The sequence below is a fragment of the Lacerta agilis genome, chromosome 2 (assembly GCF_009819535.1).
Source record: "Lacerta agilis isolate rLacAgi1 chromosome 2, rLacAgi1.pri, whole genome shotgun sequence".
Taxonomy (NCBI): domain Eukaryota; kingdom Metazoa; phylum Chordata; class Lepidosauria; order Squamata; family Lacertidae; genus Lacerta; species Lacerta agilis.
In genome coordinates this window covers 106,029,811-106,046,182 of record NC_046313.1, presented here as the reverse complement: position 1 = coordinate 106,046,182, position 16,372 = coordinate 106,029,811, and the positions used below count along the sequence as shown (strand labels likewise).

The 16,372-nt window shown below is 47.6% G+C and overlaps 1 protein-coding gene across 1 annotated transcript; it reads right to left on the bottom strand.

Annotated features, from left to right (window-relative positions):
* Positions 1-489: 489 nt before the first annotated feature.
* Positions 490-14,375, bottom strand: LOC117042389 (E3 ubiquitin-protein ligase TRIM58-like). Its single transcript, XM_033141935.1, has 5 exons — positions 13,885-14,375; positions 6,401-6,496; positions 5,144-5,377; positions 3,808-3,830; positions 490-1,645 (listed from the first exon to the last, which is right to left on the bottom strand). The coding sequence occupies exons 1-5, from the start codon at positions 14,311-14,313 to the stop codon at positions 595-597; spliced, it is 1,833 nt and encodes a 610-aa protein (XP_032997826.1). The 5' UTR covers positions 14,314-14,375; the 3' UTR covers positions 490-594.
* Between the last annotated feature and the right edge of the window lie 1,997 nt (positions 14,376-16,372).

Sequence of the window (16,372 nt, the reverse complement as noted above, 5' to 3'; positions counted from 1 at the left end):
CTGTTTCGGCAGTGGAACAGACTACCTCTGGAAGCTGTGGACTCTCTTTCCTCGGAGGTTTGTAAGCAGAGGTTGTGCGGCCATCTGCAGGGATGCTTTAGCTGAGATCCCTTCATTACAGGGGGTTTGGACTAGAGGACCATTTCTTTTTAGGAGAACCATTTCTTTCCACAAATAAGAGAGAGCAGGGAAAATGCATCTTCTGGAAAGTAATGAAACTGCCAGGCTTTTGTTGTTGCCTAGTACTTGAAATGCACACAATTGCATTAAAAACAAAACAAATGGAAACTACTGCCCAATTAATCAGAGGCACATTCTAAAGTCCAAAGGTTTTGAAATCGTCTCACCTACATCGACCAGCTAAATGTATGCGGCTTGGACACACCAAAGCAGGCCAGTGGACCAGAGCAAAGTTCTCCCTCGAGTCCCGTGTCCTCCTTCCCACAGCGGCTTTTGCAAGAGCGCATGAACTCCAGCAACCGACCGAGGCTGAGAGATAAGGGCAATGAATGAAACCACACCCCCAAACAAGGTCGCTTCTCTTGATACGTCCTTCTTTCGGCGTCCACTGGCAGCCACCTCTGACAGAAACAACTATTTGTCCTGGGGGCCCTTGGCTGAACCCCGGCCCCTACCACGCCCTCGCCCTCCGTGTTGCTTATTCTGAGAGCCCTTGTTTCCAGAGGCTTCGCCCCCTTTGTTGTGGGTTGGGGGCCTCTTTGCAGGTGTTTGCTCTTGTCCTGACCCTGCCTGCCCTGAGGCACGAGCCTCGTTCTTTGCATATCCACCTCCGCTTTGATCTGCACTGGACTGGGTCTTCTGCTTATTGGGCCAACCCCCTCTTCCTCTTCGCCCCGAACCGTGAGCCTCCCTTGGTTTGGGCGGCTCTGTCATTGAGGACCCCCCACCCGCTTGTTCCGGCTTGCCCTGCCCTCCCTGCCCCGGGACGTGGGCTTCTCTGGGCTTCCGTGGCTCGTTCCTTCGGGGCATCCAGTGATGCTGAAGCAAAGCGCTGCCTCCGCCGGGTTGGGATGTCTGTGTGTTCGGATGATACCCTCTGCCTTGTCCCCTCCGGGGGCCAAAAGGTTGGCTACGTGGCCCTCTCCTGCCTTGAAACGCACAACGGCCCAGCCTGTTAGGAGATGTCCACCCATGTGCAGGCCCAAACAACCCTCCGAAAGGAAAGGGCGGAAAAGAACCAAAAGAGGGTGTCTGTTGGAAGTTGCGAAAGTACGAGCTGCGCTGTGATTGACACGGTGCTTCAGCTATGGTGGGCGTCTCGGTGGGGCCAGTGCTTCGCCAAGGTGCTTCTTTGGGTAAGGAATCGCTGTCTTCCAGCTGGGGCATGTCTTTCTCTGGAGTTGGAGAGCGGCAAGGCGAGTCTGGGGCAAAGGTCTCCCCGATACTGATGCTTCTCAGCATCTCCTTCCAGGAATCAAAATTCAGCAACTCTTCCAGCTCTTCAAGAGCTGGATCTACAGGCACAATGGCCCGCTCCTCATCTTCTCCTTCTGCGCCCTGGGCTTCAGCTCCTTCGTAAGTTTCTTCTTCATCAGTGACATCTCTACCGGCCTTGCCTTCGCTCAGATTTTCACCAGTATCTTCATCTTGGTTGCCTTCCTCCTTGATTTCCTCTTCCTGGACTCTGCAGAGAGGAGAGACCACAGTTCCATATATTTGCATGTAATAATAATAACAATAACAATAACAATAACAATAACAATAACAATAACAATAACAATAACAATAACAATAACAATAATAATAATAATAATAATAATAATAATAATAATATATTTCTACCCGGCCCATCTGGGCGGCTCCCAACATAATATTAAAAACACAATAAAACATCAAACCTTAAAAGCTTCCCTAAACAGAGCTGCCTTCAGATGTCTTCTAAAACTCAGATAGTTGTTCATTTCTTTGACATCTGATGGGAGGGTGGGCGCCACTACCGAGAAGGCCCTCTGCCTGATTCCCTGTACCTTCACCTCTCGCAGGAAGGATACTGCCAGAAGGCCCTCGGCGCTGGACCTCAGTGTCCGGGCTGGACAATGGGGGGTGGAGATGCTCCTTCAGGTGTACTGGGCTGAGGCAATTTAGGGCTTTAAAGGTCAGCACTGACACTTTGAACTGTGCTCGGAAAGGTACAAAAAGTTGAGTTTTCAGCTCCCCAGAAAGTTCAACTAAAAAGGGTTTAGCGGAGCAGGTCAGGAAACAACCTCTGAGATTCTGCCACTGCCTGACCCACAGGTTGACGAGAAGAGCCACAAGGCATTTTCCTGCACCTTCCTACAGGGAATAGATATATAACACAAGGCATGTGGGAATGGGAAGAAGAAGGAGGAGGAGAAGAGTTTGGATTTGATATCCCGCTTTATCACTACCTGAAGGAATCTCAAAGCGGCTAACATTCTCCTTTCCCTTCCCCCCCCCCACAACAAACACTCTGTGAGATGAGTGGGGCCAAAAGACTTCAAAGAAGTGTGACTAGCCCAAGGTCACCCAGCAGCTGCATGTGGAGGAGCGGAGACGCGAACCCGGTTCCCCAAATTACGAGTCTACCGCTCTTAACCACTACAAAACACTGGGAAGGTGCTCAGCTGTTGCCCTGCTGCTCTGCAGTTCCCAAGCGCACAGACAAACGGGTGAAGATGGAGGAGGAATCTGTTTGGTCTGCTTTTTTTTTTGGGGCAGCATCAGCAGCAGACCAACCCAATTCAGCAGTCATTAGGAACACAGGGAGTCGTGTCTATCCACCTAGCTCTCCCCCCCCCTGGTCTCCCAGAACCAGTAGAGGAATGAGAAGGGTGGAGGTGAGGATGACCACACAGCTGCAGCCACTGATTATGTGGATGGGGGGAACCCTGGAGAGGAGGTGGGGACTTTCAGTCTCAGCAACTTACTTGCATGGCAGCAGACCGCCAGAAGGGAGCTGCTCTGCTCGTTAGGTCTGAAACTCAACCAAGTCTGTGGAGGTTGTGCTTTTGCTAATAAAGAATTAACTCCATCTTTGAACTGTGTGATTACTGACTGGCACGCAGGTTCCTGTGACAGGTATTGAACTAGGTGGCCCAATGAGATAAGGCAACTTCCTGTACAGTCGTACCTTGGACCTTGAACACCTTGGCTGCCGAACAAATTGCCTCCCGAACGCAGTGTTCCGGTTTGCAAATGTTCTTTCAGAAGCCAAACGTCCGATGGGGCTTCCGCAGCTTCCTATTGGCTGCGGGAGCTTCCTGCAGCCAATTGGAAGCCGCACCTTGGTATCCGAACGTTTTGGAAGTCGAATGGACTTCCAGAACGGATTCCATTCGACATCTGAGATACGACTGTATTCCTAATTGGCTAAATAGATGGAATAAATTGTGCAGCCCTGTTATCTTGGGAGGGAATGAGCTCTCTTTTATTGAGGAGAGGATGAACAAACCTCCTGTCAGGGATACCTTGGTTGTATCCTGCATTGCCAATCCTGCGCTGAGCAGGGGTGGCTGGACCAGATTGACGCCCAAGGTCCCTTCCAATTCTATGGCCTATAAATCCAGAATGTAATCTGCATTCAAAAGCATATGCAGACATAAAACACTGCAGGAGAAAGAGTTTGGAGGGGAGGCATGGGACTGCTGATCAACAGGAACAATTGTTAAAGTTGTCAGAGTTTGACCAGCCTATATAGCGGTTGGTGGAGTCCCAATGGAATCCATAAAACTTATAGGCGAGCGTTTGGTAACCCTTCAAGTCCTCACACATGGAGGCAATAGGATCAGAGCCAATGTCTATATACAGAGCAATGCAGATACTCACCTTCCTGTCAGTTCCTTGACTCCCTGGAGGGAAAAATAAACAAACAAGGTTGGAACTGCCTGCCAAAGCAAGTTTGCATAGCTTCAGCCAACAGGGGTGGCCAACTCCCAAGATACTGCAATCTATCTACTCATAGAGTTATAAACTGGCAGTGATCTACCCCCTTTTTGGAGGTTCAGGTCAAAGTTGTTGAGCTTTTTTTAGGGGAACCAAAGTTCTTGAGATCTACCTCAGCTGTCCAGTGATGTGATCTACCGGTAGATCACGATCTACCTGTTGGACGTGCCTGAACTAGACCATCAAGCCCTCTTTACAGAACAGTCAACCCAAATTCATCAATCTGGTGGCAGGGAAGATTAGGGAACAATGAACTGTCAGAAGGTGCTAACCCCCGGTTAATAATGTCAAGTTAACTGTAAGGGGTCACATCACACTCCTAAACCACTTTAACAGTCATGACTTTCCCCAAAGAATCTTGGGAACTGTAGTTTTTTAAAGGTGCTGGGCTCTGTAGATGATAGATAGATAGATAGATACAGTGGTGCCTCGCTAGACGAAAATAATTCGTTCTGCGAGTGTCTTCGTCTAGCGATTTTTTCATCTAGCGAAGCATCAATACAAGTAGCGGTTTTCGCGACGAAAAAAAATTCGTCTTGCGGGGCAGCCTTCCGCTAGCGAATGCCTTTCGTCTAGCGAGTTTTTCGTCTAGCGAGGCATTCATCTAGCGGGGCACCACTGTAGATAGATAGACAGACTTAAATATTTATAAACCACACTTCCATAGAAAATATAGCAGTTAGAACATAATACACCTATGTCAATAGAAAACTGGTTGCAGAAAATTTCGGGTTCCAGAGGGCCTTCTGAACAGTATCATTTCTAAACGATGTCTCAAAGAGAGCAGGGATGGATCCTGACAGACTTCTATAGGCAAGGAATTCCACACAGAAGCTTCTGTCCTGGGTAAAGGCTGGCCAAATTTCAGGGGAGTGGGGGACCACCAAAAGTGCCCCATCAGAACAGTGATCAAAGTGGAGCGTAAGGAACCAGGCGGTCCTTAAGGTATATTAGCCCCATGTTGTTTTTAGGGATTTGTGAACTGACACAATAAATCTGAACCTGGTTTGGTAGCTAATCCATATCGAAAGGCAGCCGCCGCCCCCTGTCAAAATGGCCTGGGGGTGGGTGGGGAAGGTAGCTGGGTCCAGTTCCCTACCCCAGCCCTAAACGCAAGCAGTTTCCTTAAATGAAAACATCTGGAACAGGGGCAAGACACTGGCAACTGCACACCTGTTATTCAATCTTTAAAAAGGGACTGGGAAGCACCAAGACTCACCTTCAGAAAGGCAAATTCATTGGTTTCCTCCAAGGTAGCTTTGATCCCTGATATGGTCTCTGTGTGAGCTGAGCTGAACGCTTTCAGATATTCCAGTCTTCTCTCCATTTCTGTCTGGTTCTCCTCCTTCATCTGCCTAACCGTCTCCATCATGTTCTGCTCTCTCTCGTTGAGGATTTCACGCAGTTCCTCGAACTCAATGAAGATGCAGCCACACAGGTGTTGAATGAGATTCTACAGCGAATCACAGAGAGCTGAAATTAAGCTTACGGCTGACAGGCCTTTTGTTCACAGATAACAAGCTGTCCGAATCAGTTGCCCAATTTGTGGCATGGAGAAGGTCCTAACCTCAGCCCCAGCATCTCCAGGGACTAGTACGACGGACCCCTTTCCAAAATCCTGGAGAGCTACTGCCGGTCAATGTTGACATTAGCAAGCTAGATGTTCCAATGGTCTGACTCAGTATATGGCAGTTTCCTGCATTCCTAAACACCAGCGCTGAGTTAAGCAAACCATAGTTAAGGAAGAGTGCTAGCTGGGTTCACATGCAACACCAAGCCATAGTTAAAACAAGCCAAGATTTATAAGCCAACTACCATGGCTTCAGATTGTGGTTTGCTGTAATTATGTTGCTGAGCAGCGTTCAAACATAACACTAAGCCATGGTTTACATCACGTATAAACAACACAAGAATCACAAGACAGAGAAACCAGTAGGAGAACACTTCAATCTCCCAGGACATTCTATACAAGATCTCAAAGTAGCTGTCTTATTACAAAGGAATTTCAGAAATAGATTGGAAAGAGAAGTTGCTGAATTGCAACTAATTACCAAACTTAAAACCATGGAGAGACCTGGTCTGCATCGAGACTTTGGATTCTAATCTCATTATACATGATAAAGCTATTTTTAGCCATCTCACCCCTTGCTTTTTCCTGTAAGACCAATTGCAGTCGTTAACAGTCGTCAACAGGTTTTCCACACCTATCAGCCAATCACTCTTTCCCACCACCCTTCTGAGTAATACCCCTCCCCACCCTCTCACTATATATAAGGGTCTGGCGACTTCTATTTCAGTGTATCTGAAAAAGTGTGCATGCACACAAAAGCTCATACCAAGAACAAACTTAGTTGGTCTCTAAGGTGCTACTGGAAGGAATTTTTTTATTTTTTATTTTGTTTTGACTATGGCATACCAACACGGCTACCTACCTGTAACTAAGCCCATCATATTCTTGTTTCCCTTTAAAATTTACCTCCAGTTCTTCCATGGCCTCCTGCTGTTGAGACTGATTATTTATGGCCCACTTCACCCCATGCTCCAGGGGTTCCAGAGATGCTTTCAGTTTATCCTGAATAAATACACAAATGAAATTGGGAATACACAAACAACCATGCAAAAGATCTGGAGAGAGAAATGAATAGACGCAAGCAAAAGGTTACTGGTCTCTTCCCCCTCCCACCTCCCTGTTCTAACATGCTCTTTCTGGGAAGGACTCAAAGGTTGTAACACTAAGCAACCTTACGACACGGCACCTTGGATTCAGTGGGCTTTATTTTGGCAGAAACATGCTTGAATCATGCCCCCTGCCTTTTACAAGACTGGTTGACGCACACCTGTCCATTCACTGGTGTCTACAGCAACAGTACCAAATCATGACCCACATCATGCATGAATGAACCATCACAGATTGAATGCCACAGATTGCATCTCAGAAAATATTTATCTTTAGAGTTCATACACACATTCAGGGTTAAACAACAGGTAATGCAGGGGAGCTGTTTGTGAGGGAGGGGGGAGAGAGGGAGAGAGAGAGAGATTCTCTCTCCCCCCCCCCAGACTGTTGCTATTTTCAAATGGGATTCCATTATATGTTGTTGTTCAGTCGTGTCCGACTCTTCGTGACCCCATGGACCAGAGCATGCCAGGCACGCCTATCCTTCACTGCCTCCCACAATTTGGCCAAACTCATGTTAGTAGCTTCAAGAACACTGTCCAACCATCTCATCCTCTGTCTTCCCCTTCTCCTTGTGCCCTCCATCTTTCCCAACATCAGGGTCTTTCCCAGGGAGTCTTCTCTTCTCATGAGGTGGCCAAAGTACATTATATACTGGCAAATTTAGGCTGCACGGTTGCAGCTGACTGGGTAGTTTAGTGCAACAAAACCCACTTCCCCCAGAGACTGGACTTTTTGGCATAAGAGAAGTGACAGGAAGATGCCCCAAGAAGTGTGGGATATTGGATAATACTTGCTGGATGCAATGAAGTCTAACCTTCCCACAAACAAAACAGGATGAATACATACTTAAATGGCCAAGATTATCTCACCTCCCAGAAAACAAATCTGGGTGAATGCTCAACCAACTAGTTGTTTGGAAATGCCCAGGGAAATCGGTGCTGGAGTGGAATTATTGACTTCCCCACCCACAGCAGACACCCCCCCCCAACCCAAATCACCCCCTCCAAGCTGCCCTAAGGGAGAGGGGGAGACGGGTACCCATATTGCTTTCTTGCATCACCCAAGATATTGGAAGCAACACCCCAACTCCCCTTCTTTGAAACAGCCTTGCAAATAATCCCACAAAGTGCAACATCCTTCAAAAATGGTTTGTGTTTTTTTAAGTCTGCTGGGGGCTGACAGAGGAGGGAGAGCTCTGTTCCTCCTGCATTACTCTGTTGGGTGAAGAGAAAGGGGCTTCCCACCAATGGCAGCCCAGCTGATTTCTACCTAGGGGGGCAGAGGAAGGACACAGGGCTGGGAAGGGCAGAAGTGGGGCATCTGTCTTGCACACACCAAGTCCCAGGTTCGATCCCCAGCATCTCCAGGTAGGGCCGGGAACAAACGCCTGCCTGAAAGGGGGTTGGACTAGATGACCCTTGGGTCCCTTCCAACACTACACTTCTATGAAATCCTGGCCGCCACTGCCAATACTTAGATGGACTAATTATCTGACTCTGTATAAGGCAGCTTCTTTTGCTCCTTTGCCAGGGCACTCACTCGCCTTCATGAAATTCCTCATCACCTAGAACAGAAGAACGTGATGGGAGTTCCAGTGGCCGATCTCCCACGTCACTCAGAGCTGGGAACCTCAGCTATAAGATTATCGAGTGCATGGAAATCACGTGGTACAAAATCAAATGATGCGCCTGTATAAACTAGGCTTTTACTCCTGGTGTTCATAGGTGCCACACGCATTTCAAACTGTGATACTGATGAATTGGGAAAATAAAAATGCGTCTCCCTTCTATGATTGGATTGAAGACTTATACAAACTCGCAACAACCTGCGTATAAACGCAGACTTGCCACGGAAAAACTCAATGATATTTGGAATCCATTCTCACCAATACTGTAATAGGTTAAGATCTGGTGAAGTACAATAACAACCTTGTAAAATATTCAGTTTGGGGGTTTTTCCACCTCCCCCCCCCTTTGTTTTCCCTTCTGCACGGGTTCCGTTTCTCTGTTTCTCTTTTTTGGTTTGCGTCTCACCATGTTTGGTGCGCATATAGTTATGTACTTTTTGAACTTTCGATAAAGACGTTACAAAAAGAAAATTGTGATTCTTATTAAAGCACATACGGAGAGGGTCCTCACTGGTTTTTCAACACACCACGGGGCTCGGTTGCTCCTAAGTTAGAGAATGGGTTTGGAACATTTTCTTTAACTCATTATATATCATTTCCCAGGAAGCCTTTACCACTTTGCAAGTCCACCACATATGATAAAAGAAAATGTTTAAAAATACTTTTGTTTTTAAAAAAACCCCAAAAGCCTTTCTATTGGGTATAGTGGGGGAAGAGATACCAAGAGAAGATAAAAGACTATTCATGAATGCAACAATTGCGGCAAGAATTCTCCTAGCCCAAAAACAACAAGAAGTACCAACAAAAGAGGAGTGGCAGATCAAAATGATGGGACTTTGTGAAACTGGCGAAGCTGACAGGAAGAATTTGAAACCAGCACGATCAAGTATTTTATGAAGACAGGAGTAAATTTATACAATATTTGAAAGTTTACTAAAACAAAATAAAATAAAAAATTCCTTCCAGTAGCACCTTAGAGACCAACTAAGTTTGTTCTTGGTATGAGCTTTTGTGTGCATGCACACCTCTTCAGATACCAAGAACAGACTTAGTTGGTCTCTAAGGTGCTACTGGAAGGAATTTTTTATTTTATTTTGTTTTGACTATGGCAGACCAACATGGCTACCTACCTGTAACTGAAAGTTTACTGTAAGCAGTTAACATCACTAGCAGACTCTGAAGACTTGTGATGATTAACTTTCTCCCTGTTTATCTTAATTTAAATTCAACTTTTTTGTTTTGTAATGAGTGATCTAGAACTGGAAAAAGTACAAAACGCAACAACATAAAGGTTAATTTTGAAAGCCATGAGGCAGGTAGGGTGGGGTGGGGGAGTCAATGGGCTCTATAGAGCCAGAGTGGACAATATTGATGTGAACATATATTATATTAAAGTGGACAATATTGATGTGAACATATATTATTAAATGCAATATATATATATATATATATATATATATATATATATATATATAAAAAATAAATAGAGAGAGGTTTGGAGAAGGCACTTTGGGGCTTGAATGTTGCGCCGCACCATAAAATCCAGCCGGGATACAGCAAACCAACACACAATATCTATTGTGTTTGCATACGTGGACAACTGCACTCAGACTTCGAAGCCTTGGTTCTATTTGTTTATCCACCCTGCACCATTCTGCTGCCAGAGAGATAAAACTTACGGCTATCTCAGAGGGAGGGTGTGTAGCTCTCCGATAAGAACATAGGCTGTGCAGGCATGACGAGTCCCAAGGTCGACCCCTGGCAGTTCCAGTTACAAGATTGCATCAGGATATTCATTAAGTAAGTGGTGGCAGGAACAGGACCTCACAGATTTCACTGGGACTGCAGCACACGAGGAGAGGAGATTTGCCCATCTCCATCTGTTAGGTCTGCTGGTGGCAACTGTGGGAAATCCCATGCCTAGTTTGGTGCTCAAATGCTGGGCAAAATATGAAGCACTGGGGTCTAGAATGCCCAAGTTTGTATGAATGTTCACATGTTACATTTAATGAGTGCACAATTTGTGTGCACAGATAGTTGAACTGTTGACAATTACCTGTGCGCAGTCTGTGTATGCAGCAATGGAGCTATATAAATCGCCATGTGTACATGCTCTCACATAAACACCCGTAATGCGTGAACAAACCTCCAGTAGAACAATTTAATACAGTCGTACCTTGGAAGTCAAATGGAATCTGTTCCGGATGTCCATTCGACTTCAAAGACATTCTGAAACCAAAGTGCGGTTTCTGATTGGCTACAGGAAGCTCCTGCAGCCAATCAGAAGCCCCTTCGGATGTCCGGGTTCCAAAGAACGTTTGCAAACTGGAACACTCGCTTCTGGGTTTGCGGCCTTCGGGAGCCAAAACGTCTGAGTATCAAGGTGTTCAGGATCCAAGGTACGACTGTATGGTCAAATCCCTACTAACTCTTCGATCTTTGATGTTATATATTTTGCCTTCTGCGACAAACCCCACCCCTCAATTACTAAAATTGTGTCCAAAAGGGTACAGGGGTGAAAGCCAACCCCCCTCCACTCGGTTCGCCTCAAATACAAACCCCTCTTACTTCAAGGACTTATTAGTAATGAGCGTCTTTTTCCAGCTTTCGTGGCCTGGTATCCTCAATACTCTGGGTTACTTAAATGGACAACCTCTTAACTCTTGCCTACAGTAAAGGGCCTCCCTCAGCTCGGATCCCCACTTTATTGATTTGCCTCAACACTCTGGCAACTTCGTGGCACTCTAGGTTTTCCCCATCTAACGCTTTTCTGTATGACTCTAGGACACAAACTATCACCTCCCTTTCCTCAGGTAAGTTTTGCCCTTTCTTGAGTCCACACCTCTGTGAGCTTTGGTACCCTGCTGGACCAATAATGATGATTCCTCCTTGGCACCAAAAAGAACTGAACTTTATTTTCTTGAGAACACAGTTGATTTAAAGATTCATGCTTTCACAATCTTAGTTATAGTAACACAGAAACATCTATCAAACTATAAGGTAAAGGTAAAGGGACCCCTGACCATTAGGTCCAGTCATGTCTGATTCTGGGGTTGCGGCGCTCATCTCGCTTTACTGGCCGAGGGAGCCGGCGTACAGCTTCCGGGTCATGTGGCCAGCATGACAAAGCCGCTTCTGGCACACCAGAGCAGCGCACGGAAACGCCGTTTACCTTCCCGCCAGAGCGGTACCTATTTATCTACTTGCACTTTGACGTGCTTTCGAACTGCTAGGTGGGCAGAAGCAGGGACCGAGCAATGGGAGCTCGCCCCGTTGCGGGGATTCGAACTACCGACCTTCTGATCAGCAAGCCTTAGGTTCTGTGGTTTAAACTAATCCTAACCTAAACCACCACTATCCTGGCCCCACACCCTTCTTCTTCCCTGTCTCCACACACACCCTCCCTCTTCTCAACTGTCAAAAACGGCTGTTCCCTCCTTTTAAACCGGGAACCGACCTGCCCCCAAAGGCTGAGCTGTCAGTTAAGTTGAAGGTGGATTAACTCCTTCTGAGCTGGGAGGTAATAACTCCTCCACCCTAGGGCCAATCCGTCACACCTTCTCTAAGCGGCTAATGGCCGATTCGAATTAAAATGTCATTAAAAACAAGCAAAAGCAAAGAAAATGAAACCCTAACAAAAATTAGAGAAGGGGCCTTAATACGTTTAAGAGCAGAAGAGCAGAATCTCCCAGGATGGTTCATTTGTGTACCCAGGCACGCTTACTTCTGAAATATAATTTGCCCCATGGCTAGGTAGGGACAAGGTGTAACGGATCAGCCCTTAGGCTGGGTATGGTCAGGAGCCCAGCGTATTAGGAGTTAACACCCACTCTATGTGACTGGCAGCTCACTCGCAGGAGGCGGGGCTTTTCGCCCTTTTAAAGGGGGAAATGGCAGTTGGTCAGGAGGGTTAGAGGGTGAGAGGGTTGGAGAGAGATCGGGCGGGGTTAGGCTTTGGGGAATGGGAGGAAAGGTCTTTACCAATGCTATGTTGTAACAAAGCTGAATTACATGAGAAGAAGATTTGTAACAGTAATAACCCTGGACATCCATGTTTTCAAGTTACCTCAATAAAGTTAAATGTGTTTCAACGTTCGTTGACTCTGGCAGTGTATCAGTGCCTTAAGAGGTGTGACTAAGAGGAGAGAACAAAGTTTTCCTGTGGAAGAGGAAACGGTTTGCTTATTCTCCTGTCATACAGAGGGCTGGACAGTGAAGCCAAAGGTGCCACGCAGTTGCCAAAAAGGTGAGGCAAACTGCAGTAGTTGGGAACCCGGGGAGGGAGATCCCATAGGTGGCAAGAGGTTTTCGAACGTGAAGCACTGAGGTACCCCAGAGACATCTCCCATATGAACACTTTAGGATTCATTCTAGTCGTCAGTGAAACCTAGGGAGAGACACAGTTGGGGAAGTATCGAAAGGGAGGGATCGGGAATAAGGATCCCTCACACAAGGCATGGATATACTTGAGAAGGGCAGAAGTGGGACACAGCTGCTACACTAACTTCCTGGTAGGTGGGTCGCTGCTGCTTACCAGGACGGACAGGCGAGGCAGTGGAGAAGTTGGCACAGTGCAAACTGGAGCACAAAGTAACTCCGCTGGTGCATTCACACTGTACTGACATCCAAGGCTGCCTTGCCCCTATCCCATCCCAGCAGAATAGCAGGTTTCGTGTGTGACAGGACCACGGGTTCAGTTAGGAAGCTGCCTTATCCCGAGTCACGCCATTGCTCCAGCTAGCTCAGCACTGCCGGCACTGACTGGCAGAAGCTCTTGGGGGTTTCAGGCAGGAGTCTCTCCCAGCCCTACCTAGAGATGGTGGGGATTGAACATGGGACCTTCTGTGGGCAAAGCGGATGCTCTAACCCAGGGTTTATCAACCTTGGCTCCCCAGTTGTTGTGGGACTGCAACTCCCATCGTACCTAGCTAGCAGGATTAGTGGTCAGGGATGATGGGAGTTGTAGTCCAACAACAGCTGGGGACCCAAGGCTGAGAAACACTGCTCTAACCACTGAGCGACGACCCTTCCCCAAAGGAAAACAAATGCCCGAGCTGAGCATGTGCTCAGAGGAATTCAGTTCCCTAATTCTATGAGCAGGTTGCCTACCCACCAAGAAAACACGGATGGAAAGAAGATAAAGTCCCTACCAGAGAAGAATGGGAGATCAAGTTGAAGGATTATGCCGAAATGACTAAAATGACCGGAAGAATCAGAAATCAGGAAGACCAAAATTTTAACAATGGGGAAAATTTATAACTTATCTTAAAAGATCACTGTAAACTAGTTAAAATTGTTAGTAGGATTGGATTATCACTTGTAGTTTAATGGTGAATTTTGGATACAATGGAAAGATAGAAGATTTGGATTATTATAAAAGACGCAGGAGGAAAGGAGAGGAGAAGTCAAAGAGATCCCTTGGAATCTTGTTTTTATGTTTTATGTTGGACACGTGGCCGTAAAATTTTAATCTGAAAAAACGAATAAATAAATTTCGAAAAAAGAAAAGAAAGAAAACACAGCCCCTCTTTTCTACCTGGTTCCGGCTGGTGAAACTTGGGCGTTCTAAGACAGAGCAAAGTGGATCCCAACAACCTTAGATCTGCGGCCACCTACCAGCCCACAGAAACTCAAGCACCCTCAGGCTCCTTACCTGATAACCCGTGACAGCATTCTTGATAGGCAAAAAGCTATGGCCCTGGTGCTGAGGCAGGTCCCGGCAGATCACACAGACAGGGGCCTCATCCTGGCTGCAGAAGAGCTTGAGAGGCTCTTCGTGGTCCTCGCAAAAGTACGAGCTCCCGGTCCCACCCGACGGGGGGCCCTGCTCCAGCCGGAGGAGCCGGGCCTTCTCAGACAAGTTGGCCAGGACTCTGTTGCGGGCGGCATCCTTCAGGTCGAAGGGATCCCGGCACTCGGGGCACGTTCCCTGGTGCTGCCCCTTGGGGACGACGCAGCTCTCCAAGCAGGAGAGGCAGAAGTTGTGCCCGCAGACCAGCATGCGGGGGTCCTGGAAGATGGAGAGGCAGACAGGGCACAGCAGGTCTTCGGCAATGCTGGAGACTTCGCGGACCGAGGTCATGGCAGCAGCTGCTCCGGGGATCGGTTGCTACTTGCAGGAAAGGATCAGCTTCCTAAGGGAGAGGACATGCAGGTTTAAGGAACGTAGAGGGGGAATCACAGGGTGAACTTGTAAAAGGGAGTCCTTGCAGCACCCCACAATCGCCTAACCTTGGCTCCCGTACGTTCAGGTCAGGGGTCACAAGTAGGAGACTTTAGCCAGGAGATCGAAGCAAAACAGCGGCTAGTAGGCCTGATCTTTATTGTTGCAACAAGACTTCGCACTACCACATAAACGAAGCAGAGAGAAGCCCCGAACAAAGGATAGCTCCCCTTTTTAAGAAAATGCCTCAAATTACCCATAACCCCCTTAGTAAAACATCATACATTTGTCATAACTATGTCATGAATTGGGAAGGCTCTTCTGGCAGAAACTTGAGCACCAGGCTTGTCCTGTCCTTCATATGATCTTCACCTTCCAATCTTTAGGTGAAACAAAGTATTTACATTTTCCTGTTTCCCCAACCAAGTTAAGCACACTCTTTGTCTTGTCCGAGACCCCAATCCACTTGGAATGATGACGTGTCTAGCACTCAGGATCAGCGGTGGAGCAATCTGATCAGGCACCTGGGGTGGCGTGTGCCCTGCGCCCAAGGGCTGGGCCAGTTGCCCACGAGGGCGGGGCAAGCCAGGGCGAGCCGGGGCAGGTTGCTCCGTGGGGTCTCCAAGGAGTCTACCTGCCTCTTCCCACTCAGCTGCCCTACAGCTGAGGGGGAGGTGGCGGGCGGACCGTTTGGGGCAGTGCGGAGCCTGTGGCCGCCCAAGCCACAGTGTCACTCCCAGGAGAGATGCGTGGCTCAGGCGCACTGCAAGCCCTGTAGTGAATGCCACCCAACATTTTGTCACCCCCTCACTGGTGACACCCAGGGCAGCCCACCCCCACCACCCTCTTCCTCCGCCTCTGGCCAGGAAGCCAGCGATTACCACCCAGGCAATGGGGACCCTTCAGGGATTATGGCTCCCCCATCCCATATCCCAAGCTCCTCCCCTGCTAGCCATTTCCCTTCTGAGTAGAAAAACGTTGGAATGATGTCAATCCGTCACTGGAGTGTTTTTATATGAATCTCCAAAGCTTTCCCATTGAGCCAGTTGGGGGTCACATGAAAGAGACTTCAGCCAGGAGATCACAAGCAAAACAGTGGATAGTGGCCAGTGTTGGAGGAAGCTGCTCGAGCGCCTGCGGTGGCGCGCCCAGGGGCAGGCCGAGCCACCCATAGGGGCAGGGTGCGCAGAGCGGGGCCTCCAGAGTCTGCCTGCCTCCTCCCACTCAGCCGCCCTACAGTTAGGGGGGAGGCAGCGGGCAGACTGTTTGGGCAGTGCGGAGCCTGCCCGTGCCCAAGCCACCGCGTGGCTCGGGCGCAATGCAGGCCCCGCGGTGAGTGCCGCTCGGCATTTTGTCATCCCCCTCAGTGGTGACTGTGGGATATGTCAGTTAAATCCAACATTCTAAGAGAGGACTAACTTCCTCTCTGTGACAGTTTGGTCCGTTGGTCGGTTAGGCTGCTGCTGATAGAAGTGTTAAGTAGTAGGACTCACTAATATCTAATATATAGTTTATAACTTTTGAAACCTAAGTATGTACTCAATGAATCTTGACAGTAAACTAGCTTGTTTTGTTATCATTCAGATTCATATGTATTTATTTTAAGTGGGATAAAAGCGATTAACAACCAAGAAGGTAGGAAGGAAGGAAGGTAGAAGACATAATTATTAAAAACGACTCAAACGAGTCAGCAATCTGCTTGCTGCTGTGTAAAATTTAAATAAGGAAACATTTAACCCTGCTATATTATATATAAACCGTCCCTGCCAGTAGGCATGCTCTTTATTGATCAATTCATTTATCAGTGCATGGCTATATTTGGTAATGTGCAGAAGCAGCTCTTTGCCTCGTAATGGCTGGGGGGGGGGTTTGAGGGTGGGGAGGTCTCTCAAACCTCCTTTCAATTTCCCGGTAACAAACTCTAAAAGGCAAAGAAGCAACAACTGGAAAGGCAGCATTTCTGACGTTTCCTCCACAC